General features: G+C 40.3%; 1 protein-coding gene across 1 annotated transcript in view; it reads right to left on the bottom strand.

Moving 5' to 3' along the window:
* SORCS3 (sortilin related VPS10 domain containing receptor 3) overlaps positions 1–26,499 on the bottom strand; it is a 279,510-nt gene that overhangs the window by 80,258 nt on the left and 172,753 nt on the right. The window contains exons 5-6 of the mRNA XM_071563732.1: positions 20,329–20,402; positions 1,083–1,147 (exon numbers count right to left, since the gene is read on the bottom strand). Coding sequence (XP_071419833.1) covers positions 1,083–1,147; positions 20,329–20,402 — 139 coding nt within the window. The remainder of the gene's footprint in view (positions 1–1,082; positions 1,148–20,328; positions 20,403–26,499) is intronic.

Raw genomic sequence — 26,499 nt, forward strand, 5'->3', positions numbered from 1 at the left:
CACCTGCCGGCCTGTTTTGCTTTTTCCACATATTCAACAAACAGATGTCAACCCTGAGCTTTTATTGCCTGGTTATTTATTCAGCTGCCATCATTAAATAGCAATGGGAGTCCAATGAGTGGTTTTAGAACATCCACAAACTCAGAGAAGCCACCTTGATAGACAGGAGCTTGTTCACTCAGCATCTGGCCCATGCAGCACTTGATTGCAACAGAGAATATTTTGCAACCAACAAAAATAAGGCATTTTCTTCCCAGAAATCCTCTAAAACCTCAGTCCTATGCTGCTTTTTTACACTGTCCCTGTAGTGAAAAGGGACATTTGTCCCATTGCTCCCATTTACTCCCACTGCAGTAAAGTGCCACACCAGAAGCAGACGCATTGCTATACTGTAGTTCCTGGGAGAAATATCTAAAACACTTTGGACAGAGTAAGTCAAATTACTTCCAATACTGTTTTATCTGAAGTCTAACTACATAGGAATCTGTTCTACTACAAATGGGACTAGATTCCTTTCAGTGAAGAGTTAAGAAAATTTTTTTCTATTTCCTACTTCAGATCCAGGCATCTTCAGATCATGGCCTGTAATGTTTTGCTGTGGAACACCTGTTTGTACTTTATAAGCAAAACTAAAAATTACTTTCAATACAAGGCAAAGGGACACAGGGACATTCTGACCAGAGGATAAGTCTGACTGCAGGCAATTTCCCAAATTCCCAGCTGTTTTGAATATTTCTGGAAATACACGAAGGCTGCAGGGCACAGTGCTGGTATCCCAGCTCTATATGATTCATGTAAAGTACATGATACTGAAACAGCTACAATGGGAACAGAATAGGTGGCTCCTTAGCCCAGCAGACTGTGCTTCTGCCAAATCTCTCCAAGGACACAAGCCCTGCAGCTGGTGACTTTCCCCAAAAGGGCTAAGGATAAGAGTACATCTCACATCAAACCCCCATGACCCACATCTTTCCTACCAATTAAAATGAAAATAGGGAGGTAAAACAAGTAAAGTGAATTTTCGTAACCACTCCATTCCTGGCTCAAAGCCCACTTTTTTAGCATTGGCTGCAGGCACTCACGTCCATCAGCTGTGCGGGCTTCCATGTGCACGAGGTCAGGCTCTTTATCCAAACCAGTCACTGACCTAGGAGGAGAAAGAAAAAAACCAGCCAGTTAGCTAAAAGGATAAAATCAGACAGAGAGATGGTGAGGGAAAGCAAAACCAGTCCAAATCTATCTTGTGAAACCTGGCATGTCAGTGTCAACCGTTCACCACAGAATCACAGAATATTCTGAGTTGGAAGGGACCCTCAAGGGTTATAAAGTCCAACTCTTAAGTGAATGGCCCGTACAGGGAATGAATCCACAACCCTGGTTTTAATTAGCACTCTAACCAACTGAGCTAGTCTCAGGATTACTACTAATTTGACTCCTTTATGTTTCTAGTCAGACCACTCTCAGGGGCCTTATACCAACTTTCCCAGGCTGAGGTGAGTGATCCTGCCTGTCCCTTCTCTACAAGATCAAGACTACTATGATCATTCTTGTGGTGACAGAGAGAGATGGTTCCAAGACACAGTAAAGTCAGATGAGGGCACAGCAGCCTCCTGCTTAGAGAAAGTAAATTAAAAGGAGGTTTTTATTTAGCTGAAAAGTGACATGAAAGACTAAGTTTTCTAATTTGCCCCTGGTTTGCTGGGCAATCTTACTGTTGTTCACCTCGGTTTCCCCATCTTCAAAAGAAAATCAGTAATACACATATGGTGAATTTCTGATTTTAAAAAGGTGAGAAAGTATTCATTATTCACCACATGATTCCATGCCACAGTCCTTGATAATCATGCAACAAGGCACAAGGAATTTCTTTAATCTCACTAGTTGAAACTGAAGGACCTCAAGTCAAATCCTCCTGTGCATTGTCATTTACTCCCTAAAAATGTTTTTCCAAGCACATTAAAAAGATACTTTTCCTCCTGGCAGAGGGAAAGTCAAGCCCAGAACAGAAATGTTATTATTAGTGTCCTGGCTGATAAGAATCACTGGGAGATGAACATTTAGTCCTAGCAATGGCTGGCAGGGGAAAAAAAAATCCATAGATGTCCACGTGATTTATGGAGCTGCTTCTCCTGAGTTAACCAAAGGGTTAGATTAAAAAGGGACAACGACAAAAATCAGTTTCTAATTTGGTGGAAGTTGAATTTGATACAGTAGATTGTAAATAATAGATTCCCTCTGAGCCAGCCAACATTCAGAATTCCCTAATGTTCTGAAAACATTTTTTATCACAATCTTTTGCTGCTTTCATCCTTGGGGCATCAACAGAAGAAACACTGGAAAAAGAAAAAATTTTAAAAAAGAGAGAAAAGAAGAGCAAACAAAATACAGATGTTCTAATACAATTCTGTGATTCTCACAGAAAAACACAGCAAGTGAAATAATGACAAGTGAAATAAGCACATACAAATGTGCTGGAGTTCAGCTAAGATCAGCCAGTGCTGAAAATGTCAAAACAATTGCATTATGACCCACTGTGTAGGTAACTGAAACTGGCACCACTTGTTAACAAGAGCACAGCATCGATAGTGTGTCCATTCACAACACACTGAATTGCAGCCAAAAAATACCAACACAACAAAACAAAGCAGCACAGGCAGAGCTTTCACCATTCCACTCCCAGTGAGAAATAGTCTGCTCCTTAATCTCTACCATCAGTTTCAGGCTGATCGCACAATGAAGAAAGCGATGTTTGTTACCACTAAGGAAGACAGAACGGGCCTGAGTTCCTGTGATCATGTAATTATCAGGGTCAAATCTTCCCAACACAGCTAAAAGGGACAGTAGGATGAATAGAAATTCCTTTATATGTCAGCAAAAAACATTATGGTGTGCAGCAACATCATTTCCCAATATATAGAGAAGAGGCAAACATCTTTCTAGTCCACAGCAGAAATTTTCTGCCTTTTTCAAGTGAGTAGCACTAATTGCCGTAATTTCAGTCATTCAGCAACCATGACCCTTGCCTATGACATGGCAATAGGGACAGAGGTACATACCTACCATCACATCTATCTATCACAACCTAATCCAAGGGAGTGGTAACTCCAGCCCTTTGACGTAAAGGTTGGGAACACATATGCAGCCCTTCCCAACATGTTTCCTAGTTAAATTCAGCCTTCCCCCTGGGCCTGCACACTCCAGGAATCTGTCTTCTGGAAGTCAAATGGCTCTTCTACCAGAGACATTTGCTGTTTCCTGACACCACAATGCCAGGCAGCCTCACCTCGTCCCATGGCATCTTCTGGGTCCCTCCCATCCAGATGGAGAGGGAACTGTGTATGTCTCCCCTTGCAGCAATAGGGCAAATAGTCCTGGCCCAGGAAATAAGAAACATCAGTCTGCCACAATGCTATTCATTTTAAAAGGGACACTAATTAGAAAAACCTAAGTATATCCCAACAAAATTCAGACTACTCATTACCATTTGCATACACAAGCTCTGTGGATCTACTCATAATGCCTATTAAGTGTGCACCAGGGAATGAGAGTCTCCTGAAACATGTCATTCTAGCTTGAAGCTCCTTTCCAGTGCCATCCACTTGTTTCCTTAATTAGTTTTGACAAGCCTAATGGTTCTTTTCAGAACAACAATGATGATAAAAAAAGGACTAGCACATAGCACACCCCTGGTATTCCTCTGCTCACCAAATACCACATTTCAAGTAAAAAATTTCACAAAGGGATTTTCTGCAACCCAAAAGCAAGACAGGCTCTTGTCCTCTGCAGGCAGGTAACAAGCCTGAAAAGTGATGCAGTGGTCATCTTTCCTTTGCTTAAACCAAGTCACTTTCATATCAAAGACTGATTGCCAATCATCGCTGTTTCTTCACACCTCACCTCGTGTCTGTTTCCACTGGCAAGGAACACAGCTTTGCTTTGCAGTGCTCCGACTCCTTCTGAATTCAGGTATTTTTAGTAAATGGTCTCTCATCAATTGTCTGGAGGAGCTTTACATGAAGAAGCAAAAAAGTCAGCAGGGGAAAGAGCAAGATGTGAATGCAGGTCCTGAAGTGCAGCTGCAAAACACACAGACTGTAAAGCTACTCTTTTATCCCACATAATAATTTCTGCAGCCTTGAGAACTCACTCCAACAACCTCTCAGGTGTGGCAATACAGGAACAGCAACAAAACAAGAAGAGACACCTTCACAGCCTTATATTTTCTCACACATTATCTCTCTGAAGAACATTTAGAGGATGCACTGCTCAATATTATTAAAGGAACTAAAGCACAACAAGAAGAGATGTCAGCATCCCCTGACTTACCATTTCCCTCACCTGTCCTCTACAGCCAAGTCAAGCCCACAGAATGAGGTGGCTGGGAAGGGTTTTCATGGTGCTCTGGTTGACAAACAGCTCTATTCAGAAGCTTACAAAGACAAGAGTATTTAAAACACTCAGAAGCCCAGGGTCACTTGAAAACAATTTTCCTGACACATGGTCATACCTCAGGGTCCATGCACATCTCAGCTCTGTGTTCTCTATGTAACTAAACTGCAGACAGCAAAATCTAAACCAGGGTCCACAAAATGCACCCCTTTGTTGCTGTCTTGGATTGGCGTGAGGAGGGAAAAAGGGCACCCTCCGTGTGAGAAACCATGCTAAATCAACATCCTCCACCATCCCTATTCATTAATCACCCCTCGCATGAGAAAATGCTGAGAGGATGCAGGTCGAAGTGACAGGAAAGGTCAGGTTTTCCTGCTGACATGTTCCCCAACTGCTGCAAAAGCAGTTTTTGAAATATGGAGCCTGCAGCCAGAATTGCAGGCACAGGATCATTTGCTAATTAAGAATTCAAACTACCTTTGAATTCCATTAGAAGGAAGCAATTGTTACTTTTTCCCTATCTTCTGCTGCTGCTTCTTTTTTATTCTCATGGTAGCTCTTGATTTTCACAAGATCTTTCTTCCTTTCTTTTCAGAAGAGGACTGTGTTTTCTTGAAAGTTGAAGGATGGACAGGATCCTGGCAAGATCCTTATCTCTATCCTGAGGGAAAAGCATTGTGCTTGGATGCACATTTACTACGCTGGTCTGCTAATATTTCATCTCTGACTGGGAGGGAACGCAAACAAGAGAGAAGGGCAAGGAAAACACAGCACTCTGCACTGTAACCAGCTGTTCCTGAAACATTTTCATATAAGATGCTATATACTCCAAAATGAAAAATGTTAACACATGCAAAGAAAGGAAACAAAAACCCACCACAGACTCTCTGGATTACTTGTCTACTGCTCAACTCAGCTCACTTTTTCTATCAACTCTACAGCCTCTCCAAGGAATAAACAATTTTTGCATTTCTTTTATACCCATTTTCCAGACACCAGGCATTTAATGGTGAAAGGCAGCTTTGAGATTTACCTACTCTAGCATCTTAGATCAAAAATGCTGAGAAATTCCAACTGCCTGTTGTTGATCCTTGCTCCCTAAACCTTCAACAGAGAGTAAGAGATGCTCTATTCCTCCATTTACTGGACCCAGCAGTCTGGGAGGTCTAAGTGGATATCGCTGAACATGAGCAACATTTGTGTTAGGGATTTAAAACAAGGTAAACAGAATAGGTCAGAGTTATCAGCCTTTCAAACTCAATATGAATCTGCTAGACTGAGCTTTTTGCCAGGGGTTTGTCAGGTTTCTGGCTAGTCAAGGTGGCATTCACCAGCTTTGAAAACTTTTACAACAAATTCAGACTTTTCAAAGATGCTGACTTTTTTTGTATGTTAAGATGTCAGACTGAAGGCAATTGACAGTGCTCATATAAAGAGACAGAGAAAACAGATGGAGACTATTTAGTGGGATGTTGTGCTGTAGATAAGGGCTAGAAATGGGAAAGGAACAAGGCACATTTATACTGAAATATGTAAAGGGGGGGAATTCATTCACTTACTGCAGGCAACTGCAGTCAAATTAGTGGATGTTGCCAATTAGTCTGCTGCAATTTTAATTCTATTCCACTCCAGAAGTGAATAAATACTTCTGTGTTGTAGCAGGTGAACAGTGCATGGGACTAACTCACCCAAGCAGCACAAGGGCCATGCCTATATGGGCATGTGGGAGCAGAAACTAATCTATACAATTTCTGCTCAACAGACCTGAAGCTTTTCACATGGCACCATTATTAAATTACACATAGCTTTCAAAGGTGGAATAACAGGCTACCTTCTTTATCTGACATTGCATCACATTTGTCCAGGCATCAATAACAGCAGTTAGTTTCAGGTGGTCAAGGGGATTCTGTGTATTCATCTGTAATTTGCTGCAGTCAAGTCTAAAATTAGCTCCATCAGACATTAACTCTGCACACGTAACAACCAGTGTGCACACAACCTACATATATCCCAGGCTGAGAGCACACCATAAACTACCATAGTTAAGAACAGACATAAATGTTGAACTGTTGGGGGAAAGAATGCATTTATTAAACACATAAATACAGTACATTCTCTGTGGCAGAACAGGGGAGTCACTGCAGGATGTGTTAGGATGTGATGAGGTCTCTGAAGAGTTATGGACAAACCTTCTTGCACAGCATATTTCAAATGAAGCTTGGGAAAAAAGCTGGGCAGGAAGATACTGTAAGAAACTGTCTTAGCCAGGTCCCAGGAGCTTTCTACATCTTTTCCAGTGCTAATTTCCATGATGCTACAATTCTGGACATCGGCAGAAGTAATTGTTGTGAGACTTAGCTTGCAAGATAAGGCAAAAAAATTGCGAAGTGTTTATTCTCAGTTAATTTCTTTTCAGCAAAGCCAATCCTTTTTTACAAAGATCCCAATTAATTTTAAGGAGATGTTCTGCCTGGCATCTCAAAGCAAACAAAACTTAAGGTGTTCCATATGTGCATAAATGCTTCTGCCTACCTGCATCTCATCCCCACTAATACTGAGTCTAAAGCTGTACCTTACTGAAAATGCAGTGGACTACACATCCCAGAACTCCAGTTGCTACACACAGTTGTTTCATGGTAAAGCAGGCCAAGAAGAGGACAGAGGTCCAAATCAGTTCTCTCCTTGAGGGCAAAACTGACATTTGGACCCAACCATATCACCCACCAGCACAGAATTCATGCAAGACAGCAGGCTCTTCTGCACACAGAAACATTTCTTCCTCTTTACGAGTAAAAAGGTAATTCCTTTTATCTCAGAAATTAACAGAGAATACCTTTAAAGTGTATTTATCAACAGAAAAAAGCTGGAATTGATTCATATTTTTGATTTGCCCTTTATGGTAGCACCAAAATCTAAGACCACACAAATAATTCTGTTTAGTTCTCATCCAGTTAATAGCTCTTAGTCCTTCAAAGCCCTTTGGCATTTATTTCCCAACCTATAAAATAAACCTCAACAAAAATAACCAAATTTTTGTGAATTTTACACAAACAACTGTGTGGGTAGAAGGCTAAAGATCCTTATTCACCCTGTCAAGGTTTGAAATGGCCAGCAGCACAAGCAGGGCATGTGCTGGAGGTGGCATCAAAACTTCCCAGTGATTCCTGAAATAACAGCTTCTGGGACTGAGGCTCATGCAGGAGGCACAGCAGCCACCTCAAGGCAGCACTTGTGGTGGGTTACTCCCTGGTGCAGCCACAGTCCGGCTGCTTACTTAGGAACTGAACATGCTGCTCCTACAAAAGCAGTCCTGAGGGCTTACCCTAATTGAATAAGAAGCCCTTTTTTGCCAAGTCCTAGTAGCAGCAGCATCGGGATATGGTGGAAGTAATGAAGGATCAGAGTTAAGATGTTATCGTCTTGCAGACACCTCAAAGCTTCAGTGCACAATGTAACATAAGACCTCTATCCCATATGCATCCAACACAGTAATGCTTTAGAGAGAGCATTTCTAGACAGAAGAGATGGGATTCATGTGGCATTTAGAGGTCTGCAAACTTTGTGGTGGACAAGCTTTAAACATTCCAACAAAAGGGTTTGATTCTGTTTTGCCTTCTGCAGGAAGGGACACATTTTGAAGGACATTTTTAATTTTACTTTTAATATTCTAAATTTCAAGTCCTCTTAGAAAGCAAGAATAAAAGTATACTTTCGGATTTTTCCCTGTGGTTAAAATTAGTTTAGTGCCTACTATATTATGAAGCTCCATTAATTAATGTTTTTCCCGGGCTTGGCTACCCTTCTTTGAAAGTCATGTACATGGGGAATTGCTATAGAGTATTGCTTTGGTTTTTCATGAAACATGAATCAGTCCTGTTTCGGATCACTTTAGAAAAGCAAAGTACATGCTCAAAGAAGCTTACAGCTCAGCCCAGCAGTCCTATAGCAAAAAACTTCACTGGAGTTACTCCTCCCCTCCCTCAAAGGAAATGTTGCTAAGACTTATACTATTCCTTCCAGTTTATCTCCTAGAAAAAGTATCTTAGACATGACTCATTCAAGAAACATTTTACACCAAAATAAGGATTCTCGGTTCACTGTTTAATTGCCCTCATTTGTATGAACATTTTCCAGCTGCAAATATGACATGTCTGAAATGCTAAGGCTCAGTGATCCAGCTATTAACAGAGGCCTAGGCAGAATACAGCACCTCTGAAAAGCTTCAAAGCATCATTTAATAAATGAATGCAGCAGTAGATGGATAAAAATAAAACTTAAATTGTCTAAAGAGGGGATGCCAGTATGAAACTTGGCACAGCCAATATGCATAGGATTTGCTGATGAGCCCCATATGCCTATGGGCATTGTACATTGTATTAATTAAGGAAGAATGAGTCTCTACATTCCCTGTTGCAGGATATTGTGAAGAATGACCCTGGGATAACATCTAACATTGTGGAAATTAATTTGTGGTTCGGTTCATGCATTTTGGAGAAAAACAATGTGAAAAAAGAGGTTTCTGTCACAAACCTTTTGTGACAGATGTTTCTCTGCATTTCAGATGCTAACCTGAAGAGAACAAATGGTTTATTTCATTTGCTGACTTATAATCATGAGCCAGGAAAGGAAGAGACAGAGAGAGAGGAAAGAAGAAGGATAAGGAAGAGAAGGACAGAGGAGAATAAACTACTCTGTTCTGGACCAGCAGACATAAATGCATCAGCATGTCTTCTTGCCCTTAAAAAATCACTCTCAATTAGTTGTTGAGAGTGAGATGCTCATTTGTCCCAACATCACAAGAGAAAAAGACAAAGAAGGAAACAAAAGGTATTCTGGCAGGAGACAGATATGCAAAGGCAGACTGTCTGTAGAAACAGCAAGTTTGTGTGGCTATAATGGGTAAAAAACGTGTCTCATGACAGGGCAGGTTTGCATTCCAAACAGAGGCATCCTCACAGGCAGAATGCAGAGATGAATAAAACAGCCACAGTCACTGAATGATACTGTAGCAGGAGAGACCAAGAAACCACGGATCTTTTGTGAGTTCCTTTGCTTCAAGTTAGATGGATGACCAAATTAGGAGAGAAGGCTGCCCAGGGAGCTGAGCACTAGACTCACTCCCAGCTCTTCACAATAGTCCCAAAGCATCCTCATCTTCAAAGCATTACCCCCTTCAAGTAAGAATGCTGAGAGCAGAATGCTGCAACGGGAGTCTGTGTTACCCACATGTCAAGAAGTGGTAGGGTGAAGCTGTAGGTAAATCAAGAGCTTCTCTTTGCTGAGTTGTCAATCTGCTGTTATAGAGAAGCAATAAAAGGAAAGAAAAGTACAAGGCCAAATGAAAAGTAATATCTGCTGTTTTCTAGCCTCAAGGCAAATTCCAAAGTGTCAGCACATAGTTCAAATCTAGTGATTTGTAGAAAGAAAAAACAGAATTCTGGAGAAACTACTGCAGATCCAGAAATGGCTTTAGGGAATCACTGTTATAGATTGCTCCTAAAATCAATATTGTAATGGAACATGTCTCCTTCCCTCAAAGATTTTCAATCAAAACCTGAAACCCAAAAATATTGTGAGCAAAACCCAAGAATCCTTCTGTATCCTTTGGCCAAAAACCTGGCAGTGGTTTTGGCTTGGTTTTCTTTGTGTTCTGTTTCTTGTTTCTCTCTCAAACTCAGCTACAGAACTTCGGATGTTTCACTGAACACGGAAATGTGTCTACATTCCATTTTTATTGCATTCTGCCCAGTGAAGGACAATTATCTCCAAGATAATTACCGAGCTTTGATAACCACTGCTATCTCCTATTCCAATTAGCAAACTACAAATACGCAAGTGAAACAGTACCACTCACTGGCTTCTCGTCCTTGTTCTATATATGATCAGCAAGAGACAAGTTACTGAATCAACATTATTTAATAGAACCTGTAGTACAGCTAATAAGATACTCCTTCCCACTCTTACGTTCTGATGTAGCTGCATGCTCACTGTGCTTAACAATAGCAAAATTAAACTCATTTCATTCTCCAGATGAGGCTCAGGGGAATGCCAGGGAATGAAAGGACTGGAGTTTCATTTTCTTCTCTTGCCGAGAATGAATTCTGCCTCATATAACTGCTGATGACTTGTCGTTTTAAGAGAGTTTGTTAATTTACAACAAGCAGAAGGCATAAAGACAGACCTCCTTATCTTTAATGGATGTCATTGAGCGACACAAATGGTTCATGTTTAAATGAATGCCGAAACATCTTGTCTGTTTTGCCATGATAAGACTGTTCTTTCTCCCCAGCATGGGTTCAGCTTCTTCTGTTAAATAAAACAACTGGTTTTGTTCAACTTAATGCCAGGCAAACTTCCAAAGGTTCAGCAGCTGAAGTCAGTTCAGGGAAATGAACTAGAATTTACCTAGGTCCTTCCTGATTCGTCTTGATAAAATCTCCCTGAAGAGCTTTGATGTATGACTGGAAATCTAGTTTCCAGTAAAAATGGTCCTTGATACTGTTGATGAACTTGATGGGGATAAATCCTCCATTAGATTGCAACTTTTTCCAATGCAAGAATGTTTCCAGCCCCAGTTGCTGTAAAGAAACAAGCTGTAAGACCCTCACATGTCATGTATCCCTTGAAATTCAAGTGGGCCATCTGGCATAAGGTCTTGACAGAGGTAGGCTGGATCCAGGAAAGATGTTTGCTCCTGATTCCTGCACATGTTTTGCCCCTGAATGAAATGGCCAGAAAATTAAGTCCATGATCAGAGTATGTGAAGACGTCATTCCTAAACTTCTCAGAACAGTAGCAATTTCTAAAAGAATTCCCAAATGTTTCTCTTTCAGTCATCTAAAAGCAAGAGGGATTCTCTCCCACACTGAAAATTCACCCATTTTCACAGAAAGAGAGAGATTAGCATGGTATAGAATAAAGGCCAAAATCTAAGCCAAATTTGCCACAAAAAAAAAGTAGGACACTGTTCCTCACTAGCCAGCAAGCACAAAAGACAATGCTACTGCCAGCCTGGCAGCCTCACTTTTGATTAGCTTTGCCAAGCTATGACAGTATGGGAGATCCCCATATGCCTCGGAGAGATGCATTATTCAATATATTAATTAGAAGACTGGCTTTCAACACTGCTTCCTGCAAAATATCACAAAGAGTTACTCTGGGACTGTTAGTGACAGGCTGAAATTAATTTTTGTCTGAGTTCACGTGCATCAGGAGAGCTAGAATAAAGTGCAGGCAAACTACATGAGATGGCAGTAGAGTATTTAAACTTCCAACACTGGTCTTTGAAACACAGTGATGAAGTTAAGACATCTTATCTGGTACCCTCTTGCATGAGAAGAAAACAGGTTCTTCCACCATACACTGTTCAGAGCAACATGGCATTGTGATCCAGTCCTGGGATCAATACAAAGTGGGAGAAATATTTAATGAATTCCTTAGGTCTCTCTTACTAGTGGTTTATCTACTCTGCTTCAGTCTCAGAGACTTAGACACAAGAGAGTGTTGGGGAGGTGGGGGTTACCAAATCACCCAAGATCAGCAGTGGAAGAAATCAGAGAAGAGCCTGGGCCCTGGGACATAAAGAAACCTGATGGATGAGAGACGAGAGCAAAAGGCTTTTTGATGGCTGAAAGCATTGACAGCAGTACAATATGTGACATATAGTGGTAAACATTAAATTTAAACCCAATGAACAGAAATATTTCAGCCCTCATTTTTCAAGACTTTAAAGGGAAAAAAAAGGCAACTGCCAGCCACAGTACATTAAAGTCATGAATACAGCAAACATCACAAATTGTACTAGAATCACAACACAAAAGCCAGATAATATTTATGCAAGGACATCCACAGTTACATTAGTAGAGAAGGTGTAGTCTTTCCTTCTGCAAGATATGGTGTATTTCTCAAGCAAAAGGTTAGAAAGAAAAGCTCCTTAAAGACAACTTATTCCAAAATTGCCCTTCTAGAGGGTATATACCCCTCCCTGAAAGAACCCATTCTTGCTGCAATAACAGCCAGAATTACAGAGGTGGTATATGTATTGCGTTTGCTTGTGGTTCATTTATTATGCAGTTCATGGGTTTTAAAAGAGAATTTAAAATTATATCCCTTCATAATCACACAGTATTGTATCCAGTATGTTTTGGGGTTGTTTTCTTATTAAAAAACCTTTGAGCCAAGGCAGCCTGATAGCATGGCATCCACAGGACTTTGTCAAAAAGTCTAACACTTCGTTTCCTAGGAAAGCAGGCATTAAAGAGAGGAGTAGCACCACAAAACATGAAAACATCAGCTACTATTTAGAGCTTAAATTCAAAGCAAAAGAGTCTGGTTGTACAAAATTTACTATGTATGATGAAGTCATCAGTCAGCACAAAGTATAAAGATACATCAAAACTCCAAATATCTTTGGGTTTAGTTCCAGGTAAACTAGAAAATACTGTGTAATACTTCCTTAGTACACTTCTGATCACAGTTATGGAGTAATACATTATATGCATACTGAACATATAACTGAGATATTAAGGATCAATATCTGCTCTGCATTTCAGAAGACCAAGATGAGAACAGGAGTCAGGATCTCTCTCAATGTTGGCTTTAATCACACAATTTGTTTCAGACTGCTCTTTCCCCACTTTAATTTTTAAAAATTATATATTGCAAACTAAAGTTTTATTCAAATTTAAAAGTCTCTTCAACACCCAAAAACTGTCAAAATTTTCAGGATGTTCCTTTGTTTAATTTTTCAGATAAACATTTTGACAATGTTATCATGAACTCTAAAATATCTTTATTGACTTGAAATATTTTCTACACAAATAAACACTATTTAAGCTCATTAAAAGTATTCAACTCTATGTATTTAAGCAATATTTCTATCTCTGTCACTAGGTTACTGAATAATCACAAGCTAGTCATCTACAACTTAATGTTTGGAAAACACTAAATAACTGTAGAGTCAACGGCATTAATTGTAGGCACACCAAATGAAAATAAAATCCCTAACCTCACAGTTTTCCCTTTTGACCTCTTTTATGTGTAAAAGAAAATAAAACTGGTTTTATTATCACAATGGTTTTGTGATCTTTAATTAACTAAGGTGACCTTGCAAGGAAATCTTTCAATATATGCCAAAAACTTTTAAGAAGGTCTCATCTCTCCTAAACTCATATTACAGAGCTTGAGGCTAGAGTTTGAAAATGCTGTCCTGAGCCTACAATAGTTCATGGTTATGGTGGCTTGAGTAACACATTGCAGATTTATGTTAACTTTACCCTTTCCCAGGTGTTTTTGCCCACAGGGCATATGAAGCAAGTAAGTCCCTTAAAACAGCCAAATGAGTCATTAGCCCAAGGGAGGCTCCAGTTATAGCTCCCTGTTCAGTGCATGTGCTGCATATGTCAATAGACACTGGCTATGTGTCTTGGGGATGCTAAGAGGTGTTACCCATGGCTGCCAAACTGGCATCACTCCTTTTATCCATAGCTCCATGTATGGTATGGTTTTTCTTCTGAAAACCCTAATGTAGGAATACTTAACAGTCAATTTGACATTTACAAGACTATGTTTTCTTAACACTAAACTTGGCTGTAAAAAATCAGGCGATGTTTCCCCAGCACTATGCAATGACACCATCTGGTAGTTAATGATTAGGGGGATTTACAGGAGAGACAGGCACACATTCAACTAACCATTTCATTGCTGGCAAACTAGGCAAGTAAAATTAACCTTGGCTATATCCAAAGGTCACTACTGGAACTGCTGCTGAAACAGTCTATATGGACCAAAATTGGCACTGGAATTAGGAAATACCAGTGCTGTCACAAGGATGAGGAAATAAAAACACACACAAATGTCTGCCTAGGAGCAGATAGAGACTCAGATCATAACCTTTTGAAACACTGAGGTAAACCCCTTATCTCCTGCTACATTACTCTCAGATAACCAGACCAGTATCCACTATGGTCGTCATGGAATTCAGCCTGCAAATAAAAAGTAATACAGTGGCTACATTTTATCATCTGTTCTGATCCAAAATCACAAAAAGAACTGGAAACCTTGCCCTCAAGAGACAAAATCTACTGTCTCATTCCTCAAACAACTGTGACAAAAATCCTTTAACTACAAATCATAGCCTAAGTTGGTGGATGCACAGCCTCTTTCCTTTTCCCAGTGAAAGTACAGTCTGTTCCCTTCTCCCCATTTTTAATTCTTGGTGATTAAAACAATTGTAGGTGGTATTCATGAATACCAAAACAACTAGAAATCTGATTGACTATCATGGAAAAAAGAGAAAAGATACAATTCTGGGGAGAGTCAGTGTGGGAATCAGTACTGTATTTGAGAATTGCTTGATACACCATGTTTTTCCTACTTGCAGATACAAACAGTGCTACTTGAAGCCAGGCTAGTGCATGTCCTATTTTCTTCCTCCTACTGTCTCTCCTTCCTTTCTTTGTTGGTGTTTTCTGTCCAGCTTTCATCACTAGTGTGTATTTCAGTGTCTTTTACTGACTAGACTCATGCTGGATACTGGCTTCAGGGCTCCCAATATCCCATAGTCATCAGAAATGCTGAGCAGATTTCTCCCTCTCTTCCAAATGGGTTTATCCTACTTTCTTGCTCCCAGGCTTTGATGGAATCACCCACAGTCCCAGAGAGCATGATTTAAAAAAAAGTAAAGAAGCAAAAACCCCAAAATCAAACAAAAAAACCCACCAAACCAAAAAACATTCCCCCAAACAAAAAATCCAATAAAAACCCAAACAAAAAAAACAAACAAAACAACGAACAAAAAAAAAGAAAAATAAAACAAAAAAACCCACAAAAATGGTTCCACATCTACCACTTCATATTCCCCAGTGATGAAGCAAGACAGGAAACAGGAACATGGTCACTAATAAAGAGCAGTGTGGGGAGACCCTAAGAAAGGAGTTGGGTGTCCCAAGGGGTATAGGTCTGTCCTCTACACAAGATGGTGATCCTTGTGTCTGCTCAGCAAACACAAGGGCATCCAAAAGACAGATGCAGGGGATAATATTCACAGTCATTTAGCTGATTAGACAGAAAACATAGATTCCCTTGAGAAACTCTGTATTGTAAGGAATTAAGCCATAAGATGATAAAAGGACTTCATATGCCACTAAAGCATCTTTTAACTCTCCTGTGCCCTCCAGTCCTCTTAATACACTACTGTAGTACTTCGTATTACAATATTTGAGTACTTCACCCACTACACTCCTCGAGGTGATCTCCTATCCCAGTCTCACCCAGCAGGTAACAAGGCAAAGTCAGCTTGAGTCACCCAAGACAAGAACGGAAAACTGTGGTCCAGTTGTGAATGCTCCATTAACCAAACTCCTGCCCACCTGCTTAGTCCCATTGTGCCACCACAGGAAAAAGCAGAGGTAGTAAAACAACTTAAGGACAATTCAAGTCCTTTGAGTTTTTATCAGAACAGCAACAGCATTTAGTCAGCACAGAACACACCATGTGTTTTACAGAAGAGGAAACTTCCCCTACATTTCTACAGTACAAAATATGGACTTTATTTTTTTCATATCCCTCCACATGGCAGCACAGGTGTCTAAGTGATAGTGAGATAAAATGAACAGGGCCCAGAAGGAGCTGCAGAAATGTGTTTAGAAGGAAAAGAACATTGTGTAGGTCTTTAATAAACTTTACACCCATGCTGATTCCAGTTGTCTTGAGCAACTTCAGAGAGATGAGTGATCTTGGAATTTCTGTATCACATTAGCGTAATCTCCTATTTCCAGCCTTGCAGGATCCTAAGTTATTAAAATCTCTGGGGCCAAGGCACGTGGGAGCCAAATTTGGATGCCTGTACTCACATGAAGTAACACATTCTGTTCAAGCTCTGCCACTGCCATCAGTGGGTGTAGTTAACAAATGAATCACTACTACAGAAGCAGAGATCTCAAATCCTACATTTTTGTAATGATGAGAGGCCCAGAGGTGAAACTCAGCACATGCAGAAACTTTGAGAGGACTCAAGAACTGATGAGAAATATTCCATAAATTGTAGAACTTGCGATACCCATGTGGAATCAGAACAGAAAACTACAAACTAGTGAGCAGCACCAACATCTAGGATACAGAGAAGTTAAAGGCAAGAGCCAGGACACAATGCCACAAATCTGAAATGGAGCTTAGGCCTTTGGTTTTGACCAATGGGGGACCATCATAGATGCTGCCCTGCTAGAACTATACCAAAATGCACAGAGTGACTTTTGTGTCCATAACTAAGAGAGGTCTTTCTTACTCTACTGAGTGAAAATTCACATCCCAATCTCACAAGCTCTGAAACAATCATAATTTTCTCCTGGCCTTAAAGGCCCTATATGTGAGCTCTCTTGGGGAATATATAATTATTTAGAAAGGTCTCAGAGGTAAAAATAAGACCCTTCCCCATAAGGCTGACTGATCCCACAAACCAGATGAAGTTTATAGTCTTCACAAGCCCATTCTCAGCAGCTTGAGAGATGAAGTCATGCTTTGAAGGCAAAAACATTCAACAAAGCCTGCCCCAGACAAAGCCAGCTCATTCAAATCCGATGAAGACTGTACCATTTGATGAAGGATACTTACCTGGCCCCTACTAATGATCAATGCAAACAGCACAAATGAGCAGCTTAACTCTGATTTTTGCATCTCCCTATCAGTGGTATTTCAAATTTCATGTAATTTTTAATTAAGAGGCTCAATAATGTAGTATTTGACAGACTAATGACATGGACAGTGATAAGCTAGTGACATGGACAGTGGGTGCACACTCAGCAAGTCTGCCAATGACACCAAGCTGTGTGGTGCAGTCAACATGATGAGGGAGGGGATGCCATTCAGAGGGACCTTAACAGGCTTAAGAGGTGGATCTGTGTGAGCATCATGAAGCTCAACACAGGTCAGTGCAGCGTTCTGCACCAGGGTCGGGGCAAACCCAAGCAGGATGGGCAGAGAATGAATTGAGAACAGTCCTGGGGAGAAGGACTTAAGAGTGTTGGTTGAGGAGAAGCTCAGCATGAACTGACAGTGTGCACTTGCAGTCCAGAAAGTCAGGCATGTCCTGGGCTGTGTCTGAAGTGGCCTGAGCAGTAGGTCAAGGGAGGTGATTCTATCCCTCTACTCCACTCTTTTGAGACCTCAGCTGGAGAACTGCATCTAGCTCTGGCACCACCACTATATGAACATGGACTTGTTGAAGTGATTCCAGAGAGAGTCATGAACATGATCTGAGGGCTGGAGCACCTCTGCTATGAAGACAGGCTGAGAGAGTTGGGGTTGTTCAGCTTGGAGAAAAGAAGGCCCTGGGAGAATTTGTAACACCTTCCAGTAGCTAAAACGGCTACAAAAAAGCTGGAGAGGAACTTTTTACATGGGCATGTAGTAATAAGGGTAAGGGTAGTGCTTTAAATTGAAAGTTTCTGGGTTTAGAATAGATAATGGAAAGATATTCTTCATTGTGAGGCTGGTGACACACAGGAATGGGTTGTCCAGAAACATTGTGAAAGCCCCATTCCTGGAAGTGTTCAAGGTCGTGTCAGATGGGGCTCTGAGCAATTTGGTCTAGTGAAAGACTTCCCCACCCACAGCACAGGGGTTGAAATAAGATGATCCCTAAGTTCTTTTCCAACACAAACCGTTCTATGATTTTATGAGCTCCACAGAGTAGTGGCTCACATCCCACTGAAACCTATAGCTATACCCACTTTTCTCTCTCTTTCATAGCCTAATGAAAAGAAATCAACAAATTCCTGAGGCTAAAATATTCTTTCTGCATTTCTTTTTCTGTATAGATCTTACAAGCCAGAGCTTGTAAGCCATCACAATTTGCAGCTTTAAAGGAAAAGAAAGGAGAGAAAAAAGAAAGAAATCAGCTAAGGAACATTATTGTGTACCACAATTTCAACACCTCTGATCTCTGCACTGTGAATTGGTTTGAATCCCTCCCACTCTGGGAAAAACCTAATTCACTCTCTGGGGAAGCCTATTATCAGTTGGTTTCTACTGCTTCTGAGTGGAATAAAGATTTCTTGGTCTATGCCTTACGAGTTTTAACTATGGAAGACTTGTACATTTCCTAAGAGAAAAAGACACCTGAAACAGGGACATTACCTAATCCAGTGTTAAAAAACAGTGTTCAAATTCTGCAGCCAAAAGGATATGAAAAATGAGGCAGACCATGGAAAACAGTACACTTTTGGGTGTCAAATGGACAAACAGGCAATTAACCATTATTATATGAAAGTAGAAAAAAAGCCACAACATCACAACCTGTCCTTTAAAAAGAGATTCTGCTTTGTTCTCAAGTCAGCCCTTGCACCTTACTCTTCAAGAAAGCCTCTCCCCTAAGCTCGCGTGTGTTATTTGAAGGGTAGGGTAAAATTATCATAAGGACCAGCTATTCTGCTCCACAGAAGGATACACCTGGAGAGGATGTACACTCACCTTTGTCATGTGCACCCAGCATTAATACTGAAATCAAAGGATTTTTAATAGTTAGGTCAATCATCCACCTTCACAACTGAGAGAATGTAACAACTTCCTTTCCTTTACTATGGAAACGTGGAAACATAGTCAGACAAGATTCTAGATATTTGACACATTTTTCAGGTTTGTGTGACTTTAGGAGCCTTATAACTGCCTTTTTTTGATGTTCAAACACCTTCTCACACTGTCCAAAATCCCCAGGCACACTAAGGGAAGTGTCCAGACTTGGTGCCAAAAAGTTGTGTTTTAAATGTGGGAGTCTAAAGCTGTTTAGAGAGATTTGCAGAAGGATATAGACAATTTAAATATCCCATGAGGTGTCTATGTCCACTGCAAGGTGTGGAAATACTGCAAACACAATCAATAGGTATTTTGGGCCTGGATTCCGCGTGCTTTCAATGAAGTGAAAGGATTTCTGTGAGAATTTGACTCTAAGATATATACAACATGCTTTGCAACTAGGAGTCAACTTTTAGGTTATTCAAGTCCTTTTCAGTTTTAACCAGTCAAAATAAGTCCCTCTACTTCCTTAACAGTATGATCTTTTTTTGGTCTTAATGACGAGACAACAGTTTGAACTACACACAGATTCTGTAAATCAGCACTTCTACACATTGACACACACCATCATCTGGCATGTAGTAAGTCCAGCACTAAGAGTCTGATTCAAGCCCCAAATCTAAATTCAACTACAGAAGAAGTACAAGTTTCTCTTTCTCAATTCTTGGGCCTTCTCATGGTGGAGAGAATTTTGGAAAGGTATTTGAGATGGACGAGGCTGCAGATGGACGAGGCTGTAGATAAGAACTAAATTTGTTTCACCATCTGATTTTAAGACACTCTCCCAATCTGGGAGGTTGACACTTGGAAAATGGAAAGAAATTGAGTCACAAAGCAGATTTTTAGCAAATTGTGTGCAGATCTTGGGCTCTCACCAGTCAGTAGAGAGAAACTGTCTTCTCAGAGAGTGATTCAAAACAGAGTCTGAATCATCCTTTCTCATGAAGATTGCATAAAGAGACTGGGCAGAGTGGCTGGCTCTGCATGAAGACTGTGCTCTAGGCTAAAGTAGATCTCTAAAGGATTGAAAAATAGGAAGTCTGATGATCACATCTTTGCCACTGAAGTGCTGGGCAGTTTGTCAGTGTTACTGTAAGTAGGTATATAACAGAGAAACATGAGTTTAATAATTTGCTGAGTTTGACAAAAGACTTGTGCTTGTTTGTAAAGACACCACTTGCTCTCAGACAAGGTACAAACATGGAGACTATTGCACTGCAAGATATGTACTATGGACTATGCAAGATTGATGATGACCAAAACCAAGGGTATACCTTATGTTTGGATAAAGCAACCAATCCGTTCAAGTTAGATGCCCTTCTCCCCTTAATGACCTACCCAAAGCAAGCCAAGTCAGAGGGCACAACTCACCAGTAAAACCTGTTTGGAGTGACGCGCTCGTGCATGAGCTGCCATTTTCTTCCAAAGTCCGTGGAGCTGTACAGCTGAAAGACAAGAGAGGAAGTATAAACTTTGAGGAAGAAGGACTCTTGCTAAATAAAGTATTAAAATCATCTAAGATTAAAGAACATGAATAGATTATCCTGCACAATTATCCATCAGCCTTGCTGCCAGAGGAGGCTAAAAAGGCAACGTCCTCCCCTCATGTTTAACTCAGACTGAGCTCCTGAGAATCAAAAGTAGGTTGACTCTTCCCAAACCTTTTCAAACATTATTGTGCTTCCCAAGTTCAGCTGTCAACACAGTAATTTTGGCTGCCATATAACAAATCTGGCTCTCTCCCTGGCTTTTTCTGCTCAACAGGAAGCGTGTGATTGATGACCTGTAAATTTCTAATATTAAATAGAGAGAGAAATCAGATTAGTCAACATGACTGTGATGGGGTAGGTAGTGACTCCATACTGAAGGTCATGCTGTTGCTTGTTTTTATGGAGTAGAAAAGTAAATTGCTTTTGTGTAGAAAAGTGAATTGCTCCTAATTTACATCTTCTAATATTCAGAATTAGGTCTAAATTTTGAGATAAGGTAGAAATCAATCTGCTTATTAGTAAAACACCTGAGATAGTGAAGTGGCTCCTCTTGAAAGCTGAATTTTCAATATAATGATCTTTTTGAGTCTTTCTGGTTAACAAATGACACAGCTGTAGGGTAACCAAATTCCTGTGCAGCTCCACACTGTCTCAGACATCGGTTTGCTTCACATATACGCTGCTTAATACCACAAACGCTATTCTCCATATAATTAATTAACCACAGGGCACTCTCAGAAAATCAAAACATGTTTAAGTTCCTTTTCTCCAACTTTGAGTAAGTTTGGTTCTTAGAGAAAAAAATACACTTTGAGAAATAACTACCATGCTTTACTACTAGATCACAGAAAAATAAATACCAGGCAGCATTTTGAACAGGATTTCAAACAAATTTCATCTGATATAAAGTCTGGCTTAACAAAACAAGGGTTGATTCCAGGCTAGGGAGGCAGATAACAGAGCTGAAAAACTCAAATGTTTGCAATATCCAAATTTAAGTCCTTAATGGGAAAACTATATCATTTAAGTACAGGTTCTGCATTTGATTTGATATTGAGTGACTGCATTTGCAAATTGGAGGCAGGTCCATGTTCAGATTAGAATGGTTCACAACCCAGTGATGTGTACTCTGGCACCACTATGATGGAAGGCTAAATGTGACTGGGAAGATAAACTACATGTGTTTGCACTGAATATTAAAGTTTCTTGAATGGGCAGTATCTTTGACCACAGAGGTGCAGCAGCCACATCAGAGCTGGACCATAGAACAATTTAGAAAGATGATTGGAAAGGCCTGAGTAGAAAGCCTGAGGCAGTTCATTAATTCCTGCTATGTTTCTACTCAGCTACACAACTATCCACTGTATAGCTTGCAAAAGGAAATTCAAAACCTGACATTCAGAGCCCATCAAGTATCTAACATAAATAGTAGGTGTAAAGACAAAAGAATCAGCCCTTTGCATTTATACCAGTGGGAACTCCAGTTTTGGCCAGTGACAGCTCAAGCTGCCAGTAAAGCACATAAATGGAAAAGAGGTGGAGTCAGGCATCCTCCAAGGTTCATGTCAGAAAGGGCTCCAATTAGGCAGACTTCACTCCAGCCAACATCCCTGGGCTTGTGGTAAGAAATATTAGGAAAGATTTTCTGCCCCATGTTCTTTAGCACATCAGACATGATCTGAAAATTCTAATTTGACCATATTTCTTTAGCATTGTCACTAAATAAGGTAAGATAGTGCACTAAAACCCCATGTTATCTGGACTTCCTCTATTTTTCTGGTCAACCAATCACAGTGTATGTTTAAAAAAATATGGCGAGAATCCTCTTCCCCAAAAGGATTCTGAATAGATACAAAATAAAGCATTGCTTATCTTTTTTAATTAAAGGAGCAAGGAAAAGGAAATTCCTTGTCCCAATTCAAGATTAGGCTTATGAAGTCAACATTAAGATAATTACCTTCTTGGAACATCCGGATTTTTAGAAACAATAACTAAGAATCCACACTCCAAAGTCAAAACTCTACAGTGCTACAACTTTGCCCTGAATTTAACACAGTCCCTGCCAGTAATATTCCTTAAATCATTTGACATGGTTCACACATACAAGGACCTCAGCACACAGAGTGGCATCAGTTGCATCAAACAACTTGTTCATTCTATTTTCTGACCGCAGGTACAACTTGCAGATTGAGCCACATGGTGCGGTTCAGATCACAGGCTCCAGCCAGCTTAGTCAACTCATTAGCCTCAGTTAACTCCTGCTCACAAGCAGGTGCAGGTGGGTCTAGCATCCTGGTTGTATTCTGCAGCAGATTAACCATTCCTTCCATGAGAGGAAAGGATTAACAAAATATATCCATTTCCTTGGAATCTCTTTTATCTTTTACCTCTAGTGTTTCCTTTTCTTTTGCGGCAGCATAACAGCAGTAGCACAGATAGCTCAGCAGCATGAAGCACCATCTCATTCTAACTACTCATCTCTCCTAGTAGCTCTTTCAGGTAGCATCCTTCATTGTATCAAGGTAAAAAACACAAATCAGCTACTGGTCTGGTTTTCCCTCCCTACTCACTATGAAAGCTCAGACTGACTGATGGCAGAAGGATTAAATTGAACCTGCAGCCCTCATGTGATTTCAGACAGATAAGGAAGATACTATTCATTTCAATAACTTTTATTTATTTAATTTTTTGCTTCATGTTCAAACTCTAAGAACACTTGAAACATTTTATTTCACACCAGCATTGTTTCCAAGTAAAGTGGCAAGGCCCTTAAAGGTGGAGCTTTATCCTTGGTGTCAGATTCTGTGCCACAAACACATGCAACGTGCCAGAAACACAGTCAGAACTACAGAGCTGAAAAGGAGCTATACACACATACATGCACAGAGTTGCATATGGAAAATGCTGTTGAAATTCTCCAGTACAAACTCCCAGGGTGATCTTGTTTGGGGTTGTTGGTAATTTGTTTCTGGATGTTTTGTTTATTTTGGCAATGAAAGCTAGCAAAAAAAAAAAAGAAAAATATGATTTTCACGAAGAAGCAAAGCTTCTCAGCACCAGAACAGCATGAGAAACTGGTCTGCTTAAATTCCACTTATGGAGAGCAGGGAGGAGAATGCACAACAAAGGAAAGATGTGGAAACCCCAGGAAGAGAGTCAGCCCCCTGATGTTAGTCACCCACATCTAAGCTAGTCACTAAGACTCATTTTTAGATAGGCAGGACACTTTTATAATTGCTTTTTATTCCTGCCTTAGAGTCATCCACCTCTCTCAACAGACACAAAGTGACACAAAGTGACTAGTGCAGTAGGAGATGACCCCACCACAGACACAGGATTTAGCTGAAATGGATTTCACGTTAGGTTCCCTATTCCCATGTTGACCTGCTTGGTCTTCTTAGGGCAAGCACACAGAAAAATGAAGATTCAGGCAAGCTGAAGAAAGACTAAGCATAGAATAGCCCTGGTACAGTTTACCACAGTAAGAAGCAGGTATAGATATCATTTATAGATTGAAAAAACAATAGACAATAGACTAAAGAAATTCATACAGCTTTGATATTTATAGAATTTTGTGCCTGAACACATATGAAGAAGGGCATCAGGAACATACATAAAAAACTTATAAGCAAATAAAATTAATTACTATTTGTTGCTATGGAATCAGATCTACTGGCCTGAGAAAACATCTGGTGAGAGTCTCAATAGTTTCCTGCCTGCCAGCCAAACCTGGAGTGCAAACAATGGTGATAGATGAAGTGAGGAAGAACATCTGGACTATATGCACTTAGAAAAACAATTCACTCATTACACACAAAATTATATTTCCCCCTTGATAATACATCCAGCTGATGATGGGAAGATGTATTCAAAATAAATGCTGCAGAGTGAGATTCAGTGTGGTGGTAATAACCAGGCAGCAGCTGACATGTGATGGAAGAGGAGGGTCAGATTAGTCTGGCCTGCCATGGCCTCAGAAGAGCATGATCCCAAGCAGTAACTCAGATTGCTTACATGAAAAGATGGCTCTGGTCCCAGGAAAGCATAAAACAAACTAACACCTTCTCAGACGGAGCTGGTGGGAGAAATCTACAAAATGTGTGGAGGCTTCCTGCCAAAACCACAAACCGGGACAGAAGAAAAATAAAATTAGGTCAACATTTCTGCAGGAAATTGGACTGCATGCAAGAGATCTGCAAAGAATACTTCAGAAAAGAAAGTCTGTTGCAGGCTCTTACATTTTCCCTACAGAGGGGAAATGACCATGATCACTGGAAAAAAATTACAGGCTCAGGAAAAGTTGTAAACACTCAGAAAAATGCAAGCTGTGTTTCTTCTCTACACGTCTGTGTTACAGCCAGAATTCTGAAAGAAGAACGTGCCAATTAATATTTCAGGAAGTTCATTCCTAGAAGGAAAGTGAACTGGAGGAAAAATTCACAACACTTTTTGTCTTGAGAATACAGAACAGGTAAGCTATGTCTGACAACTGCCAGAGCTGACCCATCATATAGGATAACAGACTCATGTAACTTTATACGTTTGCATGGTAAGGTTTGGGGGGGGGGGGGGGGGGCTAAATGGGTGGTTTCTGTGAGAACATGCTAGAAGCTTCCTCCCCCATGTCCAATACAGCCAATACCAGCCAGCTCCAAGACAGACCCACTGCTGACCAAGCCCAGATCACTGCTGACCATCATCAATGGTGATAGCACCTCTGGGATACAGGACACAGGGAGGGATAGGAGGAAGGCAGTTTAAGATTTAGGTTTTCTTTCTCATTATACTACTCTGATTTGATTGGTAATAAGTTAGGATAATCTCCTCAAGTTGAATCTGTTTTGCCTATGACAGTAACTCATGCCTGATTTCTCTCTGTCCTTATGTCAACCCATGAGCCTTTCATTCTATTTTCTCTCCCTTGTCCAGTTGAGGAGGGAATTGATAGAGCGGCTTTGGTGGGCACCTGTCATCTAGCCAGGGTCAGCCCTCCACAGCAACAAATTTAAACTGCAGTGATAATCTTTCATGAGATAACATCAACTTTTTTTTTTTCCTAAAGGCACATTGAGCAGCTGAGAACTACAAGAGAAACATTTTGAAAGATTTTGTAACAATATTCAGTCTAGAATGAATGGATGGTCCTAACTTTACCCACTGCAAAGATCTTTTTTCCACACCTAAAATAGGATTTAGGAACAATTTAATAAAGTGGTCTGTAAAAAGAAAGAAAACAAAGAAACAAAACACACACACAAACAAAAAACCTAAACAAACAAAAACGAAAGAGACTGCACTGTAGGAGACAACTGCTTCAGTAAGTAAAAGGATATGAGTAACAATTACATTTCTCCCTCTCAGATTTCTTTCAACTAACTGTTATATAGCATTTACCCCTACTCAACCATTGTAAGACTATTCCTGAAAGTCAGATCATGCTATTCATTGGTTGAATTTACCAGAGAAATTCCAAGCTGCCTTCACTTGAATATGGTGTCTTTTTCCTTCAGCTCAAACTGAATAAGGTAGAGTTGGACCAAGGGTTGGACTCGATAATCTCGGAGGTCTTTTCCAACCCAATCGATTCTATGATTCTATGAATCCCTAAGACACTATCTCCCTATAACTCCTCATTCATACAAATAGCAATCAGATCCTCAAAACCCAAAAAAATTCAAGTTGGAATGCTAAACTCCCAAATTGCCAAGACAGACCCGAAGACTCCTAACCAATATCCACAACACACAAGTAGTTTCCCCTTATTGATTTTTCTATTTGAGATGTCATAAAATTGTGGATTTTCTCGACCCTATTGCAACAATCCTGAAGCCATCAGTTGCCCTTGGGCACTGGCATGCAGTGCCTTTAGAAGCAGAGCAGACTGTGAGGCCTCAACAGAGCAGAGCAACAAAAGAAAGACAAGAGAATTGAGAACAACATGGACAGCATAGGTTTGGTGCAGCCATGAAGACAGTAGTTGGTACCACAGAAACACACCCTGCTTCTATATCACATCCTCCATCTTGCCTTCCTCACCTACCTTCTATCCCTC

This window comes from Pithys albifrons, chromosome 9 (genome assembly GCF_047495875.1).
Source record: "Pithys albifrons albifrons isolate INPA30051 chromosome 9, PitAlb_v1, whole genome shotgun sequence".
NCBI classification, from domain to species: domain Eukaryota; kingdom Metazoa; phylum Chordata; class Aves; order Passeriformes; family Thamnophilidae; genus Pithys; species Pithys albifrons.